The 24,307-nt window shown below is 33.9% G+C and overlaps 2 protein-coding genes across 2 annotated transcripts; both read right to left on the bottom strand.

Annotated features, from left to right (window-relative positions):
- Nucleotides 1-5,960: 5,960 nt before the first annotated feature.
- Nucleotides 5,961-16,308, bottom strand: LOC128559885 (uncharacterized). Its single transcript, XM_053552802.1, has 9 exons — nt 16,031-16,308; nt 12,513-12,839; nt 10,733-11,023; nt 9,772-9,974; nt 9,209-9,323; nt 8,832-8,966; nt 7,246-7,377; nt 6,417-6,621; nt 5,961-6,092 (listed from the first exon to the last, which is right to left on the bottom strand). The coding sequence occupies exons 1-9, from the start codon at nt 16,281-16,283 to the stop codon at nt 6,053-6,055; spliced, it is 1,701 nt and encodes a 566-aa protein (XP_053408777.1). The 5' UTR covers nt 16,284-16,308; the 3' UTR covers nt 5,961-6,052.
- Nucleotides 16,309-16,936: 628 nt separating this feature from the next.
- Nucleotides 16,937-22,661, bottom strand: LOC128546398 (uncharacterized). The gene is made up of 3 exons (XM_053516881.1): nt 22,101-22,661; nt 18,880-19,185; nt 16,937-16,986 (listed from the first exon to the last, which is right to left on the bottom strand). Exons 1-3 carry the CDS (start codon nt 22,162-22,164, stop codon nt 16,937-16,939), a joined length of 420 nt encoding a protein of 139 aa, XP_053372856.1. The 5' UTR covers nt 22,165-22,661.
- Between the last annotated feature and the right edge of the window lie 1,646 nt (nt 22,662-24,307).

Raw genomic sequence — 24,307 nt, 5'->3', positions numbered from 1 at the left:
GGCGTAGAATTTTAACCTTGCATAATTATCATCCTGTTTTTCTCTGTATTTGACAACTTATTAATTTATTTCATATTTACTTTATATATCATTTTTCCCAAAAATACTTCTACATGTAAACATATAATCACAGATGTCAATGTTACAACGTTAGAATACTTATGGATACTGATATATATATATACACACACACACATATATATATATAAATTTTAAATCTTGATGTTTTCGCCAAGGGAGGTAATCTCTGTGGAAAATTTGGTATGTGTAATTTTAGGTACCACCACAATATGAAATTTGAGTACAAACGCTGGTTGAATAAAACCTTTCCTTTCATTGTCACATGTTTGATTTTATTAACTGTGACCGTATTGTTTGAAAGTCCACAAGCATGTGTTTTAACGATAGATTATGAAAACTACATTACTTGTAGTTTGTTTTCGTATCAAAACAGATAACGTTCAGATTCAATGCATTCACTTTTTCTTGCATCTACACACCACTGCATAATAATCAATCATCTTACGATTCCTACATATTTACAAAGTCTATAACAGAACATTCATCACTCTTTTCCTGCAACTGACATTTTCACTTTCATCATATACACTTGTACATGTATACCATTTACATGTACATGTATACCATTTACATAAGACCCTGAGCAAATGACAACTCTGTTTGTTGCAAAGTTTCTTTACATCAGACATAATAAAGGTTGTCAATATTGATACAACATCACTTCCTAAATAATCAGTGTTCTATCGAATAAATTGAATTTTTATGACTCGGAGGAATACAAGAAAATACGATGTATAGCATTTCGCAAGTAAAACATTTGTCGTCTGGTAGGCTGATTTTGCGAAGTTTTTGCCATACACACACATTGGCAACCAGCATCGGCTGAATAAGAGGAAATATCTTGATATTGTGTTTAAAGAAGGGTCAGTATAACAGAAATCTACAGACGGATATTTAAGAGAGAATTGAAACAAATAGGACAAAAATATCCAACAGGAAAACCCAAAGGCAAAAAACGCAACTGCCCAAATAGCACTATGCTCTTGTCTGGGTACATAGTAACATAGGGGAGAGTATTGCTCTTGCAACGCATGTGATAAAAAAAAAACAGGAACGTTAACATATACTTAAGGATGTACGATCGAATTTTTTCTAACGTTAAGAATTTTTTCATACTCTGTGAGCTTGAAGAACATTAGTTTTCAAGACAAACAAGAGAAGAAAAAACATAGGTCACCGAACTCGTTTTAATTTTATAGGGCATTTTCTACACCCACTGTTTAAGCAATTCTGAAATTTTGTAAAATTGAAAAAATGGTGGTACTTTATAAAACATATAATATCCCATCTAATGTTATAGGGATTTCATGTCTTACAGGTTAATATGAATACAAGGTGATGTCGGTATTATATAAGCATAAATTTCACTAACAAATCTCTTTCATTTTTATATGTTGACATAATTACCCCACCCACTTTATTTTCAATGGAAAAAATATATTTAGATCTACAAAAAAAATTCTGACGGTAAGATTTTAAAAATATTTTGCAGCTTTAATGGCACACAAAAATGCTTATTTTGTTTTTTCGCAAAAACCAGAATCTATTTGCTTAAATGGTACTGTATTAGCCATATTTTAATGATTTAGCATTAATTTTCGGCAAAACTTTTGTTGGAAAGCAATATTTGAAGAAACATTTTTTCAAAATGGCGGATATCCTGAAAAAACGCTCGTACATCCTTAATATCATAAAACAAATAAATGTGTTACAATTAAACTATATTTGAAATCATAGCATCTTTACGTCCCGCATATTCATGAAAGTTAAAATGAACAAAGTGGCCAGACATTTCAGGATTTATTTAACTAATAACTGTTCTAATTCCATCGATAATAACCGCGCTAATGATGCAAAACCATTACAGTGACTGAACCTTTCTGTTTAAACCAACGGATTCCTATCAAATTTCAACAAAACAGATACCAAGTCAAACAATTTCGTCTTGCAAACCGTTGCATACAAAGAAATACTACGTAATTTGCTGAAGCAATTAACATTAAATTGTACATCAGAATGCTTTAGTAATTATATTAATTGTTCCTTGAAAAGATAAAACGTAAAGGTCACACATTTGAAATAAAATAAGTTCGACATAAAACTGTTTAACAAACACGAGATTTTTTTTCACGAATTATTATTGCTTAGAACATGTGACAATTAGTAAATTGGACGATCTATACATGCATAGATGGCTGGAATTAATCAAGAACGTATATTGATTAATTCTGTGGTATGTGGCCATTACAGACGGACCGATGTATATGTTGTCTGTGGCAAACAATCTGTTGTCTGCTTATGTAAGAGTGGCTCCAATTATAACAAAACAGTATATGACGTTCAAAAATAATGATACATGCTTGATCTCTATAGTAAGTGCACTAGTTGAAGCTTTGTTTTCATCCAGCTTATGACACAAAACGAAAATATGTTCTTATTTAGGAAGTATGGATCAATATACTGCTTGTTCGAATTTGTAAAAAGGAGATAGAGCATAGGACACAGTGGTTAAGGTGTCGGCCGCTAAACCCGGGGTCGTGTGTTCGAGTCCCACGTGGGCCACGACCATGACCTCTCATATGACCCCAGTACTGGATTCTCCAGGAAGAGGACTCGGGAGTGGTTCAAATAAGCTTTAAGCTTTCATCACAATCGAGCTAAAACAAATAAGTATAAACTAATATTCAGTACAGATGACGCGGAAAATCCAAATCCCGGTCTCCTATAAGGGGCGGAGTTAGAAAAACGAAGAAATCTGTTATTGTAAACGATCGAATAGGACTTTCGGACACAAACCTTAACGTTTATAATATTTTTGTAAATAACAAACTAGGTTTTTTCGATAAATGGGGGAAACATTCACTGTATATGGTGCAGCCTACGAAGCGAAACCGAAAGGGAGGGAGCGCAGCATATATTATATATATGTTGTTCACTCTTGATCAAATATATTGTATAAACATTAAAATAATTCTTGAAACGTCTGGCATGTGATTGATTGAAAAGGTAGGATAATTTAGAAAAGTTTTTGGCACTTTTTTCCTTATAAAAAGCTGGTAAGCCTCTGCTCTTCATATCAAACCCGATCTGGTTTAAAAATTATCTCATACGCTTTACGGATAAACAGATGTTCATATCCTTAACAAAAAAGATGGAATCATTGTTACAAAGCTTACGAACAACATCTAGAGTTATCTCATACGCTTTACAGATAAATAGACTAACATCTTCTCAACAGAAAAAACAACCCAGAATCATTTGTACTGCAGTTCGTACAGATTCATTAATCCCTCGAACACATAATGAACCCTTATCCGTAATTAAAGTTTTCTTTTTTATTTTATGAGTATCATGTAATTAATAACACGGAAAAATAGCAGGTGAGGTTTCTTTGAGAATGTCCTTCGACGATCGCTAACCTTTTCGAGTTGTCATTCTTGATATTAAATCAGTGTCATTATTCGCCGTTTTTATTGATGGAAATAGAATCTTATTACCCTTGCAAATAAAGAAAAAAAATCGATGGTAGTTTCCAGTAAATAGCAGCACCTTGCCTTGAAACAATTCGCTTGCAATAAAGAGAAATAGTGCATTATTCATAAGATGGAAGCTTAGAAAACCATAAAGCAAGATGGACAGACATGATCTGCTGGATAAGAGATTGATTTTAACCCTTACTCTGCTAATGTTCTACAATGGACTGGTCCATCATTCAGTTTGGGCAGTACCACTTATTATTCGAAGGGATGTTCGCTGAAAATTTACTGACTGGATAGCGAACAGTGCAGACCAAGGTGAGCTTAAAATATTCATAAACGGTTAAAAATGAACAAAATGGTTAGATCATTCTACCGAAATTCAAATTACGACTGTGCACGTTTGTTTTGCAAAGCACTGAATACAATAAAAATAAGTAGGAACGCAATAAATAATTTCCTTTAACCAACTTGCTGTTTTACTAACTATATAATATGTGTTTTAAACAGATAAATTGTAGAAACCAGTATTTTAGCCAGTTCGAGACAAACCTATATAGCGATATCTCTGTGCATTAACTGAGACTTTTCGCACTAATCATTCTGATGAATAGAACATGTGACAATTAGGAATGAGAATGACAATTGGATGAGCTCTATACATGCATCAGTCGCTACGTTGTTACCATCACAGATAAACATCTATTAATATGAGGCAAGGGTAGAAAATCTATTTGGTTATACGGGCGCACAAAAACAGCATGTGAAGTTTTAGCAAGATGTTAAAAGGCGTCACTTCCTTTAAAAATTAAAGTACTGTTACAAGTTTTCAAAAGTTTGGTTACTTAGTTGCAATGTCGTAGAACGTAATATTCAAAGTACAATTTCTTTCACTTAACTAAAATCACGCGTAGTTATTGTCCAGATATTAATTGTATATCAAATACTTATTCCACGAACTTCACAAATCGATATGAAATGTGCTGCAGTTCGTGCAGGTTCGTAAAACATACTTACACCCATTTTTTCCCCCTTTTCCCCTCATTTAAAACGTTCCCTTTTATTTCAAAAGTATAACAGCACATAATAATACGGAAAATAACAGCCGGATGTTCTTTTGTTGTCATTCCTACTATTGCATCAGACTCATATTTTTCGGCTTTATGCCGATTAATCGGTATTATAATGACCCTATAGGGTATAAATGGTTAAATCAGTAATGATTTCTCCAAATGAATGATTCGTTGAAGAATTAATTATTCATCAGCTGTAAGGTTGGTATACGAAGCGGGGGAGATCTGTTGTCGTGATTAACTGAATTAGAGACCGTCGTTAAAGGAGAATGTTATCTCGAAGAGCTAAATAAGAATAAGACAGTTAAAACAATTACTAATAAGTCAAGATAGTTTCGTGCTGAATCATTTTTGGCCATCTCAATTTTGAAATCAATATCCGACTCTAGTCCCCCTCCAAAGAAATGGGGAAGAGGTTTGAAATATTTCTTAATCTGATTTGGTAAGCAGATATACAAATACAGTTGAAACTCAGTATCTCAAATTCGACTAAAAATGATATTTTGTGCACGGGTTTTCGGGGAGGGACTTGAAAATATCTTCGAGATAGCCGAAATTTTTAGATAAGCGAGTTCGAGGTATCTAGTTTCAACCACAGGTGGCAGCAACGTACCTAGGATACAGTATGGGTCCATGAGCCATATACACTTAAATATATTACAATAATAATGTTTTCTGAGAAAAAAACAATGCCAAAAAGTCATTTTGAAAATGTTTTGCCCCTGTGACAATGAGCCATTAGAAAGGTCATAAACAGCATTTTGACATGTAATTTTAGCGTACAGTAATCCAATGAGTATTATCCTACATGCTGCCATAAATTACTAGTACGTATTTCATTATAAACATGCAATATAGAAATATACTGTTTTGGGTAAACAATAGTTTTGCACAGAGTTTTATGAAAACTAAATTATCAAGCGACCGCTTTAAGATATAGAATCTAGACTAGAAGAATTTAAGTAACTAGATCGATTTCGAAACTGAAAATAGAAGAAACGAATAAAAGTTACATAATTTCAAGAACAAATAGTAGCTTTCTTAGTTTAGGGTTTATCGCCGTTTTTTAACAGTAGTTCAGTTAAGTAATTGTTCCTTGCAAGTTACTGCCAACTTCTCCGTATGAATCGGAAGTAGAGGACGAAATGACTTCAGACAAAATATCTTTTATCAAATCGTCACAGAGAACATACGCCTCTCCCGGGGATCGAACACACGGCTCCGTGATCAACAGATCTGCGCTCTCCCTACTGAAATAAGCGGACGGACGGGCTACAAATAACGGCAGATACAGCTCAAACAATCTTAGATTCTCAAACAATCTTAAATTTTCATTCGCTAATATCTGAATAAAAGTAAACATTTTGCCGTTAGATACAGCTTGCAAACGGAAGTAAAAGTACACAGATATGCAGAAATGCTTCATACAATTTTCTTACCATTGCCTACTGGATGAACACTTCTGTAAATGAAAGACTGCAGTAAGTACGATTTTAACTGACCATATAATTATATTGTATTTCAATAAGCAAAAGTAATAAATTGATATTTCTAAATTTCATTTCTCCAAAACATTTTGAAAGAATGATTCAATGTAGGTTTAAGAGACTTATTATACACATAAAACAACACAAGTAACATAAAAGCTAAAAATTTTCACAAAAATATTCAGTACAAAATAACCACTTGTTAACAACAAAAACCATATTATAATAACAAATATCGTTAATTTATGTTAAATTTCATATAGAAAATAAACGAAAAGTAAAAAAGTGTTTAAACATACGGTTTTCTATCTTCTATTTTAATTTGATATGTTCCCTTTCTTTCCAGTGAAGTGTTCTGTCGTTTCTTTCGCCAGTAGAGAAACGCAATAACCGCTATCACTGCAAAAACTAGCGCAATAACGCAACCAATTACTGCTACGGCCACGGAGGAGGTAGCTGATTCTTGGCCTGTCGTTGGTTTAGTTACTGGTTTCTCAGATTCATCTAAACAGAAATAACGAAACAAAAACTAATTGCTATATAACGTTACATGTTTTCAGCTTATACATACAGTCAATTGGTTGTATTCCTATACTAAGGACAGAAAATTAAATAGTTTTATAACGGAGAAGCATAAATAAACTGTTTCAAACAATTTATAAAAATTAATGTGAATTTCTGATAACAGAGCCTAGATTTTGTGTTTAAAGTGTTATCATCATTGGCAATATGTCTTCTGAAATTTCTTTATTGATTGTTATTAAACTCGTGCCAATAAAATAGTTTTCAGTCTACATAATGAAGACAAATACTGCAGAACTTTATACATGTGGAAATTATTCCATTAAGGTAGTTTAAATAAATGATTTGATTTCCTATAAACAACAATCACACTTTTGTTCTAAGACTCAGTTAGGTCTCCGCTTTGAGACGTTTTGATATTACAGTCACTTTCATATCACTTCAAATCAGGTTTTGACTATAATAATTATGCGAACGAAAATGAAAGGCAAAGAGTTTGGTGTGTCAAGACAACGATTTTCTTTAAGTTGATAATAAATGTCTTGCGTGAATCGCTCTAAGGCTACCTTACCTCCACCATGAAAACCCTATAAAATTATTCTTTACCTTTTACGATCAGGGTGACGTTTTTGGATTTGATGCTACCAATGCTATTGTGAGCTGTGCAGGTGTATGTCTGAGAATGATCAAACGATATATTCACGAGGTGAAGATCAAAGTTCTTTGCTCCATACAATTCTTCGAAAAAAAAAGAAACGGTTTTAAAACTTATACATGTTAGTTCAAATTTTATGATATCTACTTAGACGACGACCCATTCCTTGTTTATCTAAATAGTTTTGCATATATTCTCCTGAAGAATGTTCAGGCACTGTAGTTCTTCTTCAGGCTTCTCTTTATACTCCGCAAAAAATGTTCTATTTACACAATGTCGTTTAAAGTTATATTAGACGCAAATTTTGTACGTTTATATAAATATAAAATTAACAAGTTTATGTGTATTAACAGCACTATGCATTAGGTTTAAAATATTACACGCTGTATACATATAATTTAGTAAATGATGGCCATTAAAAATCTTCAATGATTAAGGACAGAACATCAATTCTTAACTTGATATATGTATACAGTTGTGACGGACGTTAACTTCATTAATTAAATTAGGCAAATTCTTTGAAAAGCATTTAGCGTCAAGCAAGCTTGGTTTGATCGTCTCTGTTCACGGAATGAAATGAATTGAGTTGCCCCACACTTTGACTCAGGTTGTTTCTGTATATTCCCGATTATTGGCGTCCATTCAATATTTAATGTAGTTCCGCTGCAGCCTGAGTAAGTGAGCGGAACTAATGTATATGTTGGATATTGAATGGACACCAATGATCGCATATATGACGCAATCAAGCAAACTAATAGCAGACTTGGTTTCATTGAGTCTGTTTGAAAGATTATGTAATGTGCTACATTAAGGGGAGCGGTGGTCTAGTGGTTAAGGTGTCAGTCGCTCAACCCGGGGGGGGGGGGGGTTCGAGCCCCACTGGGGTCACGACCATCTATTATCATACGACACCAGTACTGGTTTTTCCAGGAAGCAAACTCGAGAGTGGTTCAAATAAGGTTTAAGCTTTCATCACAATCGATCTAAAATGAATTAGTATTAACTAATGTGCGACACCGCATATGTCTCATATATCCGACGTAAGCGTGTAAAATTTAACGAAATTTACTATCCATAATGACCGGTATGATAACGTCATTGAGTCCAATTTTTTTTGGCCGGAACACGTCATTGTGGAAGTTAATTAATCAAGCAGCCTCAGTCTGATCGAGTCTGTTTATAAGGGGTAATAAATTGACATCCCAAGTACCAGCTTAAAGACATTAGTACTGTTTTTTGAAACTTTTAACCTTGTGTCCAGATGTAAAGATCATTGTTTGCATGGGACACGGTGAGTTTTTTAACAAGTCTGAAATCAGTAGTATAAAGACAAGTTCATGTGTACCTAGGACTCATTTCCATATCTACCGCACTTTGGGAAAGCCTGCTTAGCTATTTTTGTGGGCATTTGGCATGTTTTTAATGGTAACCAATTAAGAAGTAGGTCTTACTGATGTCTTTAAGCGAACGCTATTAGTAAGTAAAATTGAATTGACCTGCAATATTTAAAAAATCGAAGCCATAGGCGTCTGCTTACCTTTGATTAAGTCAGTTTGGTTGTACCACGAAAGCGTTGATGGAGGATTACTATCCACGTGGCAAGTAATAAAGACGTCATCACCAACGTAGGCAACTCCGTTTTCTTGTCCTGATACTGTGATAATTGGAGCATCTGGAAGAAGAACAAATCTGTCAGCATGTTGAATCTTCTCTTCCATATGGCAATTTCAAGTTATAGGAAAGAAATCAAATGCGAGGCAATTTAAAGTAAAATTAAAAGTTTACGATCATAAGTATGGAAGACGGTTTTAGAGTTACCGGTGAAAGTAAAGACTGTTTACCTTCACATGAAAACAACAACTATTTAGAACAGAAACGGCATTTAAAAGTTGAATGCTGCAAAAGAGTACATACAAGTAATATTTGGCCTGTATAACTGCACTAACTCTAAATTTGGGAATTGTGGATTTTTAACTTCACATCTGATTCTACGACCGTTATCATCTTTGGTGAGATTGAAAACCCAATCCTGCAAGGAATTAAAACTGCAAGTTTAAACGGCGTATTCCCCCATTTGTTGGTAAAAATGAAGTACACACAGAATGTTTTAAATTTTGTTATTTGTAACTGCTGTTAAAAGTATATTCATAGAGATGTGAACATTTGCAAAGTAATTCTGTAAAGAAGAAAAACAACATCTTGAAGGGCATAAAGCCTCTGAATATTTTTGAAATGATAAATGCAATAAAAAATTTACATTGATTTTTTTACCGATTTTCATTTCTTTTATCATTTCTATATGTCACATACACTCTATGTAAATGAATGTATAAAACTTATCACCCCAGCTGTTAACGAGTGCCTTGTATCAAGTATAGAATTTAAACCATTAAAATGTATGTACACATCTGAGTCCATCTACAAATCTATAAATCTCTTGTTTTTTGATATTTTCATAAAAAAATACTGTTAAATACCGCGAAATATGTCCATCCATTAGTATCACTGTGGTTGGTATAATTTGTCTCTTTCGGAGTTCTTGGAACCTTTTTTACTCCTTTCCATTCAATAGAACTACGTGGATTCGACGCTTCTACAGAACATCTTAACATTAGCTCTGTTTCACCATTGTCTTTGTTACTCTTCATTATTTCTTTCACACTAACTGTTTTCGGTGGGACTAAAACCATGATAAGAAACATTCCAACAATGCAGTGTATTTACACAACAAAATGATCATTGAGAAAGTGACGCTTGTAAAAACAATAAAAAGGTAGTCTTAGTTTTATTTGCACAGTACCTTCGGTCAAACACTATGCCTGTATTTTAATATACATAAGAACTTCTAATAATTAATAATTTCATGTTTTTGTTTTAACATTTACAGTAGTTGCATGAGCACTTTATTGATATCAGCAGTAAAAGTTATGTATATATTAGCATTGGGAGTCGTGTGTCGGGCATAACCCGCTACGGAATAATCTATGTAGATTGAAAAAGAATTCTATATGTTATATATTATGTTCTAAATCATTATTAAAGACACTGAGTGCTTTTGATGTTAAAGTGCACATAAATGCTGATAAAAGAAATTTGTTTATACTTGGAAAATACATATTTTAAGTGTTACTGGAAATATCAGTAAAACGTTGCTACAACATACTACCATTTATTTGATTATCTGATGTCTTAATAATGAAAACAGATGGCATTGTTAATTTCTTGCAACCGTGTATAATATATTGGCGATGAAAAAGTCATTGAAACTTATACTAGTATCAGTTATCTACATTTGAAGTGCTGCTGCAAATACGGTTCAAGATAATAATGCTGCAGCATATAACATTCTGCTGGTTCTCTGGTATTTTAATAATGACTATAGATGACATTGACAAATTTCTTGCAGTTGATGGGTGATAAAAAGTCATTGAAACTTACATAGGACATTTAAATTTAACTTTTTGCTGCAAATACGGCTCAGGATATTGCTGCAACACATTACTTTCTTTTGGTTATCAGACCGAGTAAAGTTTTTGATCACCGTTGTTGTAACGCTGTATGTATGGTCTGTCTTAATTTCATTTGTCTTCTCAGTTTTGTCTTCTTCATACTTATCGATGAGTATCATTGACTTGCTGGGCGGTCTTCCTTTCTCTGTTATACACTGTATTTCACTTAATTCATTTTCTGTCGTTTCTTTGACCTTTATTTTGACAGTTTCTGGATCAGCTGAAATGATGTAAAACATTGGTGCTTTATGGCAAACGTATTATAAAGGGCCGTGTAGCAAGAGAAACACCAATTTATCTTGAACTGATTGCACCGTATTTTAAATATGGTACGTTATAATTCAGAATACTAGTAATCGAAGATGATTTTTACGAGTCTTATCTAAAGTATCTCTAACTTCCTTCTATTTTTACCAAAGTACAACTTAGAGACCTTCATAACATATTCTAAAGATTACACAACCTTGCACAGAATGGGCTGCCTAGTTAAACCACTAGTATATATTATATAACTAATATGAAATAAGACACTGCCTCAATCGGGAATCGATCCGACTTTAACTCATCCCATAACATTTGAAAAGAACTGTCTAATGACAATACGGAAGGACACATTTTTTAATTCGATAGTACATATCTCATTCGGTATATCGCAGGGGGATCGATCCCGATTTTCGTCGCTTCGCAAAGGATCGATTCCCTGTCAATTTAAAACAACAGTGCCCATATTTGTACTGATGTGCAAGACGTTGCGGTTCGGACAAAATATGTGGACGCTTATAAGGCACATGGAAAAAGCGTATTCTTCCAAAAAAATCCAAAGTCAGGCGCTCTGTGCATGTGCCGAATTTCGTCGTAAATCACTTTACGAAAATACTGTTAGCAAAATAATTCCTATTTGTACAGTTATGAGCAAAGTGTAAGTTCACATAAATCATTTGTACGATACAGCATATTTACATGTATTTTCATACTTTATAAACACTGGGACTCTAACACATCTAACTGGATAACGGAATATCGGTAGATAATTTTACGCGCCCGTGCTTTTTTCCTGGCGCTTTCCCCCACAATCTAAAGTTAGTCAAATGTCCCAAAATTGTTCTGGTGTGTCATAAACGCCAACCGAGTAGACACTACTTTATTTTATATTTCATCAGCATTAACACATAGTTTAATATATAAACGAATTCAGGTGCTTTTCAATTATTGTCAATTTCTATGTATGTAAAGAACGGCCATTTTATTCACGAAAAAAAGAAGGAAGAAAGTAATAAAGAAAATTTTAACTTCTCACTTGATTTTTTAAACTTAAAAAAAATATCTGCACCACTAAAGTCAACGGAAAAGATCGTGACTTTATATTTGGCACATACCTGGCCCCGTGTTAACAAAACATGTTCAGTCTCAGCTGAGTTTGATAATGAAACTTGATTTGTTAATTATTTCTGAAGTACGTGTTTAAAGCTAACTTTTTAGTTCATATCTGTTTTCAAGTGACTATTCAATATTGATGGTCAGTCTCTTTTGGAATTTATTATTGAAATTTTAGTAAAATTATTATGAAGATTTCAAACTAAAAAACGACTGAGAACTAAACAAAAAAATGTTTCGTGAACATGAGGCCTGTTATCATGAGATTAAGCAACATTTCATAAATATTCTTTGGAGAATTGCATGTCCATTTTATTTTATAGATCTTTGCATACCTCTTATGTATAATGGTGCAGACTTGTCTAACTCTACCCTAAGCGCTGGATTCTTTACAGTGCAGGTAAAAACGACACCAAAGTCCTGTCTTCTAGGTAAAAAATTGTGCCTTGCATGGTAGATATTTACGCTACTTTTAGTAATGGATTTATTCACATTTGAGATAACATTCCCATCCTTAAACATGCTTAGTACTACTGGCTCTGTTCCACCCCTCACAAAACATTCTACGTTTACCGGTACATTCAGCTCTGCTAGTATACACTCTTTACACTCGGGTATGCTCCCTTTCCCTGAAAATTCTGGAACAGTTGGGGCTGTCGGAACTGAAATAAAATGGAAAATTGTCCGCTTTCTTTGTATTATCAAAAAACAATTGATGTTCCTACAACCTGCAGTTTGGGTAAAATTCGCAAAGCGTAACATTTAAGGATAACTTCTTCTAGCTGTCACCTCACATTTAAACAATATATTTCAAAAGATTTTCAAAATGTCAAAGAAAGCTCAGTGAACTTTGTATCATACAAATAGTGATAGCATGTCCTGAAATGTAGGCATGGATATACAAGAAAAAATAGACATTCCAAATAGACCACCTTCAAAATAATAAAAAAGAACGCAAACTATTTTTACAATTAAGAAAAGCTGATAATATGTTTTTGGTACTCACACGCAACATGCTGATGTATACCTGCAAATTGAATGAAACTAGACTTTCCTTCATAGAGTTGTTTATAGTTAAAATTCCAAAATACTTCCGTTATTTCTGTTGCTTCAAATACCTTTCTCAATAGTTTTGTTAATGCATCATTCAAATTTCAAAAGCTATAACGATTTAAACTTACGCTAGGGCTATGCTGGTCTAAGATATCTCAAAATTTAACAATTTTGACAGAGAGACATCCCTGAAACATATATGCCAAATCTCTTTAAAAACTGGCCGACAGATTACTACATCCCCACCGCCCCAACCCTAACACACATATTCTATGCCGTAACATGCATGTTTCTTTAATCAATTACGACTGTTCAACAATTTTAGCAGACGTCCACTCATGGAACATTTCTTTCAAATTAGTTCGATATGCAACAAGCGGTTTATATCTTTAGCTTTGGCAGCCATGCCAATTACAAATTGGAATTATTTTGATTTTCTTGGTATTTAGTTTGGAATGTGTTCTTAATAATTAGTCTCCCAGGAAATATTTTAGTGAAATTGTTTTAAAATCAAGCTATAATCTAGTAGTTTCTGACAAATTATTAAATTTCTACTAAGCAGGGAAAAGTAACTCTGCCCTCTAGTGGCCATGATTTTGACTAATTGGTATTATCTATGCAATCTTTGTAAGGGTCACCACTTACACATTTGTGTGACTTTTTTTAAAAATTCGGATCAGCAGTTTCTGACAAGAACATGTTTCAAAGTTTCCACATTATGCATACTTTATGCATACAAGGAAAATAACTACACTCTCTGGTGGCCATGTGTTTTGGCAAATTGAAATAATTTGAACATCCTTTGTAAAAATCATGTATTATCACTTATTTTAAAATCGATCGATCACAAGATTCTTCTTTTATGTTTCCACAAAATACATATAGGGAAATGTGAACATGCCTTCTGGTGGTCCTGTATTCTGACGGATCAGAATACTTTGTACAACCCTGGCAGAGGTCAAGAAACAATATATGAATTTAAATCGATATCAGGCCATCAGTTTCTGACAATATCATTGCAAGTTCCTACTTCAAAGACAAAATGAGCAAGCCCCAAGCTGCCATGTTTTGTCTTTGTTATTTTTTTTTTGACAAATTGAAATAATTTGCAATAATAATAATTTTGGTAGAGGCCCAAGGAATATCTGGTCGATAGTTTCAGATAAGACTATTTTTGAAGAGTTTGCTTTCACTTTCCACGACAGCCAAATTTCTACATGGAAATATTTTTTACCAAGTCTTTTATACAACTGTGCAAGGAATATTTCTGCCAACTTTAATCAACTTCCATCAAGGCCTAAGCGGAGATGTTGTTGGAAGAGAAAAGTGGACGTAGGTGTGACGGACGAGGGACGGTGAGGGATCACTATAACTTTCTGCTCAGATGATCTGAAACAACTAAACAAATCTTTACATAACTATCTAGTAGAGTACTTTCAGTACAGATTTAATGTTGACAGAAAACATTTCTACAGGTATGCAACTGAAATATCAAACTTATTTCATTTTCATAAGAGGTGATTTGCAAATTTACATTTCAAAATGTCCCAGTGATACATAATGAGACGTTAAGTTGTTCAAATATAATAACTCATATCCATTTATTAAAACAGAAACTGCAACATTACACGCCAGGCAGTTGATTTTAGGACTATGTTACAGTTAAATACAACGAGGAATAACTCTAAATCATTAAATAATAAAGTTTACTATTAAGTAACATATGTTTATAGACATGAAAATTAGCTACTTATGTATGTGGAGTTTCCACTTTTTCTAATTTTTTAATTAAAAAAAGACCTTTCTAAAATCTTATAAATCAACCTGTCCAACAGTATCAAACGAAATGGTCAGGAATAACTGAATTTCTTAAATGGATAAACAAAAAGGCGACTAAGAAATATGTAACAGTTACCTTGGAAGGGTACTTACAATCTTATACATCTTTGTCTCTGTCAGAAAAGAATGATTTTAATTCATGGATTTTAAAGTATATTATACGGTCTCTCTGAGACAATTTAGGTAAACTTACACTATTGTATTTTAAGGGACCGGGCGGGCGTATGTTCTCCGTGACGATTTGATAAAAAGACATGTGTGAACTATTTCGTCCTCCACTTCTGATTTTTTGGGACAGTTGGCAATGACTTGTGGGGAACAGGTTTGTACTGGTCCTGAATCAAGGAACACTGGTTAGGTTAACTGCCCGCCGTTACATAACTGAACACTGTTGAAAAACGGAGTTAAACCCAAAACAAAACGGGAAGAGAAAAAGTGGCCATTATAAACAGGAGTTACAGTAGTGGTCTTTATTAGGAAGTTGTATTTAGTAAGTTGTGACAAAACCGCAGTCTATATTGTGTATTTGGCGAACTAATATATTCTTTTAAATTAGTTACAAGTTGGTTCCAAAGAAGCTATGTCTTATTGTCAAACTTTCAATAATACATGTACCAGGGAGAGGTCCCCAGTAGCCAGCGACAGTGTCGATACTTATATTATTAAAAAAAACATATATTCAACCATGCCAAAAACAACATAGGGTCGCCCTTAAATTTACAATTACAGTTCGATTACTAGGTCATACGTGTTTACACGTTTTCAACCCAAAATTTCTCTTCTTTCAAAATGACCTTTCTACTTTTTGATTATGTTTCGTTTTAGCTTGAGTTCACGTTTTTCTTATACAAGACACACTAAAATATGGAACCCTGAGTTAAGGTTACAAAACTCAGTCTTAAATGTTTACAAAAATGATGTTTACAAAAACGAACTGTAATTAAAAAATGTATTTATTTACCAATATATAGATGTACCGAATTTGACACTGCGCTATCACAATCCACTCTATATTCTCCGCTGTCACTGTATTCACTTAGATGAATTACCAGGTTGTGTATTGTTTTCTCATCATCCTTCGTAAATTCATAATCTTTGCCTTTGAACAACTGCTGGAATGTCGAGTTGATTTTCTTTTCCCATTTTATCGGTCTGCCTGGGCGTATACTAAACTGTAATGTAGCCATTCGTCCCTCTGTCAAATTATTTTTCATCACTGTAAGACTGCCACAGTTTGTCTGACTTTCTAAAAGTTAATCGAAATATTTGAATCTTTTTTCTAGACAGTTTATACTAGAAAATATAAATGAAAAAGCTTACAATCCAAAAATTATCATAATTCTTTGAATACTTAAAGGGTCATAATGCCTTTAATTATAATGTATATGTCTTATGTTTGTTAATAACTTAAAATTTACTAATTATTTTTTTTTTTAATTTTATTTTGAGTCGGCAAGACAAGTAACAATACAACATAAGCACTCCAGGTGCTTTTGAACCGATAGAAGTACGAAAGCAAATGTTAAAAAGACTACGTCAGCGATTCACTTTATATGAGCCGCGCCATGGGAAAACCAACATAGTGGCTTTGCGACCAGCATAGATCCAGACCAGCCTGCGCATCCGCGCAGTCTGGTCAGGGTCCATGCTGTTCGCTAACAGTTTCTCTAATAGCAATAGGCTTTGAAAGCGAACAGCATGGATCCTGACCAGACTGCGCGGATGCGCAGGCTGGTCTGGATCCATGCTGGTCGCAAAGCCACTATGTTGGTTTCCCCATGGCACGGCTCATATAATGTTCAAGTGCATTTTTGATCAGATTAATGGTTGCAGGACTCTATATAGCTATATTAACACGCCCTCCAGGTCAGCTATCAAATAAAAAGGCCCCAGTAAACCAGTCCATGATCAAACGTGCTGAAAAATAAAAACAACTACCTCATTTTCTTATTGAATTACTTACTTTTAAGGCAAGGTTCAACATAGTGGTATATTGTACCAGTAATTTCTCACTTTGTTTGTCTGTAAAGTTGGTATTTTGAAATACTTACTAGGAAAGCAAAAAAGAAATTTAATTCTCCAAAATGCATGCAATTATAAAACCTAGCAGGGCATTTATGAATGCCCGTCTCAAACTTGACGCTGTGAAATGCCAAACTGATAAAAATGAATTGAAATACATTATTCAATAAGTAATGCATTTGTGACCTACGATCTTGTCAGGTTTACGTTGAAACTGATAAACTTTTGCAATTACAATGAACTTACACGGCAGGACACGTAATAGTATTATTTCTTGCACAGATAGATATTGGTTACCGTAATATCTTGGTGAAGTAATATTATGTTCAAGATCAGATTAGAATGCATAGGGTATGGGCCATTGAACTACTAATATACCCTGTTTTACCTTGAGGAAACTACCTATCGATCATATCATTTTTAGTAGGAATGTTTGCCGTGACCAGTAAATTAACGCATATTATGAGAAGAACCTAAAGCTTATGTAACACTCATATAGGGTCTAAATGATTAAATTGACGTAGGCTCAATTTATACTGGATCAATACTGGTGGCAAAGGAATTATGTTGGTTTTCCCATGACATGGCTCAAATTTTTGATAAAAGAATGTATAACAGAATTACGAAATTTACAGTGGAATTGTTCGAGCTTCATTTTGTGACTTTAATATACTGCAAACTTTTTTTGCAGTTGACGAAGAAACCCTACCAATTCTCCCCTTCTGTAAAACAGTACAAGTGTACATGTAGATATTGCAGCTTAAGGGCTCAAGGTTTCATATTTTAGCACTTTTTACACATTGACACAGATGGGTTCTCCAATCTGGAAAGCTTGGAAATCATAACTCGGAATCAGTCAATGGTCTGACTGCAAGACATTGTCTCATTTCCTTTTTATTTTGTAATGCATTTTACTAGTTATTACAGGTGAGAAATATGTAAGCATGTGTGGCCCCGAAAAATAGGATTACATATTGTTTGGATGTTTTAGTCTGTATGTGGCTAAGAATAATAAAATATTGCTAAAAAAAAATTAATAAATAAAAATTAAGGGTCAGGGCAAATTTTTAGCGTACAACGGGAAACCTAAAATACCTTAGTACGAAATAAAGATCAAGGAATTCTTAACTAATGCGTGTAGATCTAATATGTATTTTATTTATCATTTGATAAACTGTTTCCGTAGAATAACATCAGTGTTTTGTGGACTTCACTGATTTATATTAAAGTTAAGTATATTTGTTTACTTGAACTTCAACAGACAATTTATACTGCTTCGAAAAGGAGTTTAAAAATAGGCTTAATGTACAGAAATTAGATGCTGATAACCTTATCTAGCCTTGCTGATAACCGTATCCAAATATTTTTAAGACCGCCGTAGTCTTACCCATACTAACATGCCCCGCTCTCAGAAAGAAGGCGATGTAGGGTTCATACTTCATTAATGGTCGTCAAATACAGCTGCCACGGGTAGGGTAATGAATCATTCATATGGAACTGGTCTCCTTTTGTGAACAGAACGCCACAAGTGTTCTCAGATTTAAAATATATCGACAAATTACGAGCGAATTGTCTAATCCCGGTGTCAAAATCCATATAATTTTGTCCAACGTGGTAATATTACAAAAATAAAGACGCCAATATGAGGTCACAAATTCCATGCATTTTTATACGGTAGCGTTATAGCTATATTTCCCTTCACTTTTATTTTACAGTAAGAAAACCCTAAGATGAATCACGTGCGAGAAAAATATTGATGCATTGCAGAATATATTAATTTGATCATACCTCCTGTAGGTGATGGCGTAACAGTAAGCATTGTTTCATCGCTATGATGTTTACCACAGTAAACAGTATATGTCCCAGAATCTGCTTGAACTACTCCCTTCATTGATAAAATGAAAGTTTCTCCTTGTGCTTCTTCAGCATATTTTGTATTGCTGTTAGATTTGCCATCTTCATAAAGGAGAGTCCAATCTGTATTCCACCTATACCACTTCCGGGGTGCATTTATATTAAGCGTTTTGTAAATGAGCTTTGCAGCTCCTCCCTCTGTCACTGTATCTTGCTCAAATTCAAGCGAACCACATGTAGCTGAAAGATGAATAATGAATTTGACTATAACAATTTTAAACGAGTACTTTAAGTGTATCTACAAGTACAAGTTCACCTTATATACATCTACTTTTACTTAAAACACTTCATATCAATGTTTCTAACATTTTTACACTGAAGCAAGATTAAATAAATCTTAAAGATAAAGTTGATATGAAGATCTTGTAGTTGAATTGTTAAGAAAAAAAAACGCTTTTGACCATTAATTTTATAAGGATGCGCAGTTCTTCTCTTTGCGCGGCATAAGAATGAATATCTAGTAAAAATGAAAGGCAAATCTAACGTATTAACGTATATTTGGCGATATTGCGGTAAAGTGACTGACCAAATGAATGACAGGTAAACTGACGGGCTTGGCAAAATTGTATGTCCTACAGTTTGGGTCAAAAGTTAATAATATTTTATGCAATAGCCCTACAGGTACATGGATATAGCTGCAGGCATAAATCAGAAAGGTACAGGTACCTGCAGGTATAAAATTGTAACTACAGATATACGTTTGTAATTAGATGAATAAAACTATACCTGCTGGTACAGATCTGAAATGAACGTGCAGGTATAATTTGTATACATGCAGGTATAATTTATAACTGCATAAATATTCTGCAGGCATTAACTTATATATACGTAGTGGTATCAGTTTATACCTGCAGGTATGAAACTGTGCCTGCATTGCTAATTTCAAACCTACAGGTACAATTTCATACCTCAATGTATAGTTTCTATTGGTACCTGCGTTTATCAAATTGTTGTCAAATTGTATCTGTAGGTGAAAAAAACAACATTGGTGTAATAATAACAAGGGCGGCCCTTTCCGCAAGCGACGTCATTCACATGAAATGTCACAATATACTCCCGTCATAGCAAATTTCTTTACACTAGCACATGTATTTGCAAATGGAATTTTAATTCTGTGGTTGTGTAGTAATTATTTTAATTCTTTTGTTTTTCTAATCCGCAAAAGAAAACTCCTTACCAGGTAGAGATACCTTAAAATACACCTAAAATTTGAAAGTAACACCTATGTTGTACAACAGAAAAACGGTCTTGTTTTTTCCCTACGGTCAATTATAAAAAGTTACAATATAAGTTTATAGTAACAACTAAATGAAGTTAATCTAAAAAAAATCCTTACCAGGTAGAGATAGGTCAAAATACACCTCAAAATTGGATGTAACATGCATGTTGTACTACAGAAAAGTGGTCTCTATTTCCCCTACCACTAGTAATGAAAAAGTTACAATATAAGCTATTTATAGTAATAACAATGGGAAGTAATTCTAAAGAAGGGACCTGCGCATGACACTCCGTCTCATGATGGTGAACATTTGTGCCAAGTTATATCAAAATCCCTCCATGTATGAATAAGAAATGCTCCGGACAAAATTTTCATTCTTGTATTATTTGACCTCTAAGTGTGACCTTGACCTTAGACCTAGAGACCTGGTTCTCGCACATGACACTCCGTCTCATGATGGTGAATAATTTGGCCAAGTTACATCAAAATCCCTCCATGTATGAAGAAGATATGCTCCGGAAAAGTCATTCTTGAATTTGACATTTGACCTCTAAGTGTGACCTTGACTTTAGACCTAGGGCCCTGTTTCTTCCGCATGACACTCCGTCGTTCAAAATTGTTTTCAAAATTGGAGACCAAAGTTTCAAAAAGATCACTGGATTATAGCTAAATCTATTTTATCTGACGGTAAAAGTGAAACGTGAAACATTAGGAATCGAACATGGGCGTTCTATTTAGATCTTGAAGAGATCGATATTCTGACACTTATTTTGATTTTCTGATCTTCATTGAAAGCAAACCAGTTATTTTTGTGGCAAGCGACTGTAAAATGTAAATTTTAGTATCAAATGCTATTTTTGTGCATTGATACGGGTATAAATCACATTGGGACTTCTTGCAACTAATCAAAAGAATCGGGATTGCAAAGGTCCCAATTCGGTTTGGGTCCAGGAACTATATCAAAGACTGCAAGTATAGCAGCTAGCGATCAAAACAAATTTTTCGCAAACTTGACTAAGCGGATAAAACATGCACAGAAGCTGTCTAAAACCAGATACCCCCTTTAAACACTTCTGGATTTGGCCGCGTAGTGTGCTTAATATGGCAGATATATATGTTCATAAATTCTTTACATTAGAAACTAAAATAACTGAAATTTGTAAAGCCAGCCTTTTCAATAAAACCTTAATATATGTAATTGATTTATATCATTTTCGTGAAACACCCTCGAATAAATAATAGACTGTCATAAAACGCAAACACCCGTTGGACCGAAGTATGTAGGTGTGACGAATCGGTAGACTCCTTACAAACTGCCGCTTGAATATATTCTGCTTCCCGGCTTCTTGTTTGTAGACGAGGCAAAATAACCGAAAACAATATATAGGCTTGAAGCCGTAGCTTCTAGCCAATACATCATTTAATTCTTAAATATGTACAGTACCCACAACGACTTTTTCCGTATACTTTGTTAATCACTCAAGATTTCTTTTTCAAAATTATTAAATTGCATAGTTAGAAAAATTACTTGCAGAATATGGAAGTTATTGCTGAGTATATCATCAATCAGATCTTTGATAAGATGGGGTATTGGGAGGGGTAATTTATGGTATGATTAGAATTACTATGAGTTACTAACAGCTTAAAAAGACTAGCAGATATTATGCAGAACTCACTTAGGTTTTCCGTTTAAAGTTTCTTGCACAGTGCTTGAAATTGATCACTTTTTAAAATTAGTGAAGTATAAATGATTCAACATATTAAGATGTTGCAAAATTTTACGTAAGATGTAACTGCTATACAAACAGTTTTGTACGGAAGCTTAGAAAGTGCACCGGAATGTAGCCTTAATGTCTCATATTTACTGTCTACTTACCAGTATATCCTAGCTCTAATTGAAGTAAAAGCATAAATGTTAATCCAATATAAACGTACACCATGATGTTAAATAAATGAAAAGTGTTAATATCCCAGCTATAATTTTATTAAAAGTGTAAATGTTAATCCAGTATAAACGTACACCATGATGTTAAATATAAATGCTAAGTGTTAACATCACTCACAAAACATGTATATATGTTCATTTCAACAACAATAATCACGGAACGTTATCGTATTGTTGAAAGTATCTGTCCGAAGCGGAAGCAAGTCATTTGGTTAAGGATGTTGATTCATCGAAATTTTGGCAAATAATTAAGTACACTACATGACTTAAACTTCAATCACTGCTAATCGTTTTTAATTGATATTCCTAGTTGCATACATCCCACTCTTTCATCCTGCACACTCATTTTAGCGTTTCTTGCACAAATATGAACACAATATATTTGGTAGAAAATATTAAATGTCGTGCGGAGCCGTGTTAATATTTGTACATCCTTCTGTTACAAATAAATTAAACATGAAAAAGAGACCGTATTAAGAGTCCCTCGCATACTTTGATATATATATACGAATGAAAATGTAAACAGTTGACTCTGTCTAGGAAGACAGTCGATGTTAGTCAGATTACCAACTTACAATGAATGTGTATGACTTTGTGTGATGTCGAGTGGTATTGAGACAAGTTTGTAATTGTAGTTTCCTATCGACAATAGAAACTAATTGTTTCAGAAATCTGGATATAGCTCGCTCTTTCCGCTGTTCACCGGCTGCTTAAGAAATCTCCAGCAAGAAGTATAAAATTTACTGCCAGACCTAAAATCAGTATTTCAAAGCATTTTAACTTCATACCTATGTTTCGAACAGAATGACTAGTAGTTCAACAGGAAACTAAGATAAGTAGTATTCGACATAAGATACTTTCTATAAATGAGCCGCGTCATGAGAAAACCAACATAGTGGCTTTGCGACCAGCATGGATCCAGAAAAGCCTGAGCATCAGCGCAGTCTGGTCAGGATCCATGCTGTTCGGTAACAGTGTCTCTAATTGCAATAGGCTTTGAAAGCGAACAGCATGGATCCTGACCAGACTGCACGGATGCGCAGGCTGGTCTGGATCCATGCTGTTCGCAAACGCACGTTGGTTTTCTCATGCGCGGCTCAAATATTGTAGAAGGTTTTGTAGCGGATTGAATTGTTTTATATCATGCTAGTACATGATGAAATTCTTTTATATCAGGTTAGATTGATTAAACTGCTTGAATTTAAATATCTGGTATTTGGATAAATTATATTTAAGATTCTTCCCTCGTCCGTATATAGTGACTGATGGGAAAGTCGGTTAGCTCTTCAAACCGATTAATCGGATATAATCGGATAATCGGTTTCTGTAGTCGCGAAAACTTAAGTTTGACTTCAAACAAAAATAATATTTAACAAATGAAGCATAAAGTGATTAAAAACTAATAAAATATTTCAACCTTAATATAATTTACTAACATTTAAAATAATAATAATTTATTTTTCGTTATTGATCTCATATCCAGTTTATCGCTACGGTCTTGACATATTAACGTTATAGAAATTATTTGCCATTCTAAACGGCCTGCATATCAAAATCAGTATTTAAATGCAGCAAAAAAAAAAAACAACAACAAAAAACAGAAAAAGGTTTAGGCCACTTTGGTCAAAGCTAGATGAGAGCTATTATATATATAATGTATATATATAAACATCTTATTTTTAGCTATCATTAGATCATGGATAAATAATACGATATTAATTTAAGTATGATTATAAATCCATAAAATTACACATGTCACTGGGGCATTTAGCTGAGGTACACATGTCACTGAGGCATTTAGCTGCGTTACACATGTCACTGAGGCATTTAGCTGAGGTACATATGTCACTGAGGCATTTAGCTGAGGTACACATGTCACTCAGGAATTTAGCTGAGTTACACAATTCACTGAGGCATTTAGCAGAGTTATACATGTCACTGGAGGCATTTAGCTGAGTTACACATGTCAGTGGAGGTATTTAGCTGAGTTACACATGTCACTGAGGCATTTAGCTGAGTTACACATGTCACTGAGGCATTTAGCTGAGTTAAACATGTCACGGGAGGCATTTAGCTGAGTTACACATGCTACTAGAGGCATTTAGCTGAGTTATACATGTCACTGGAGGCATTTAGTT

The sequence above is a fragment of the Mercenaria mercenaria genome, chromosome 10 (genome assembly GCF_021730395.1).
Source record: "Mercenaria mercenaria strain notata chromosome 10, MADL_Memer_1, whole genome shotgun sequence".
Classification (NCBI taxonomy): Eukaryota; Metazoa; Mollusca; class Bivalvia; order Venerida; family Veneridae; genus Mercenaria; species Mercenaria mercenaria.
The sequence above is the reverse complement of the archived record's forward strand: the minus strand, read 5'-3'. Positions and strand labels throughout refer to the sequence as shown.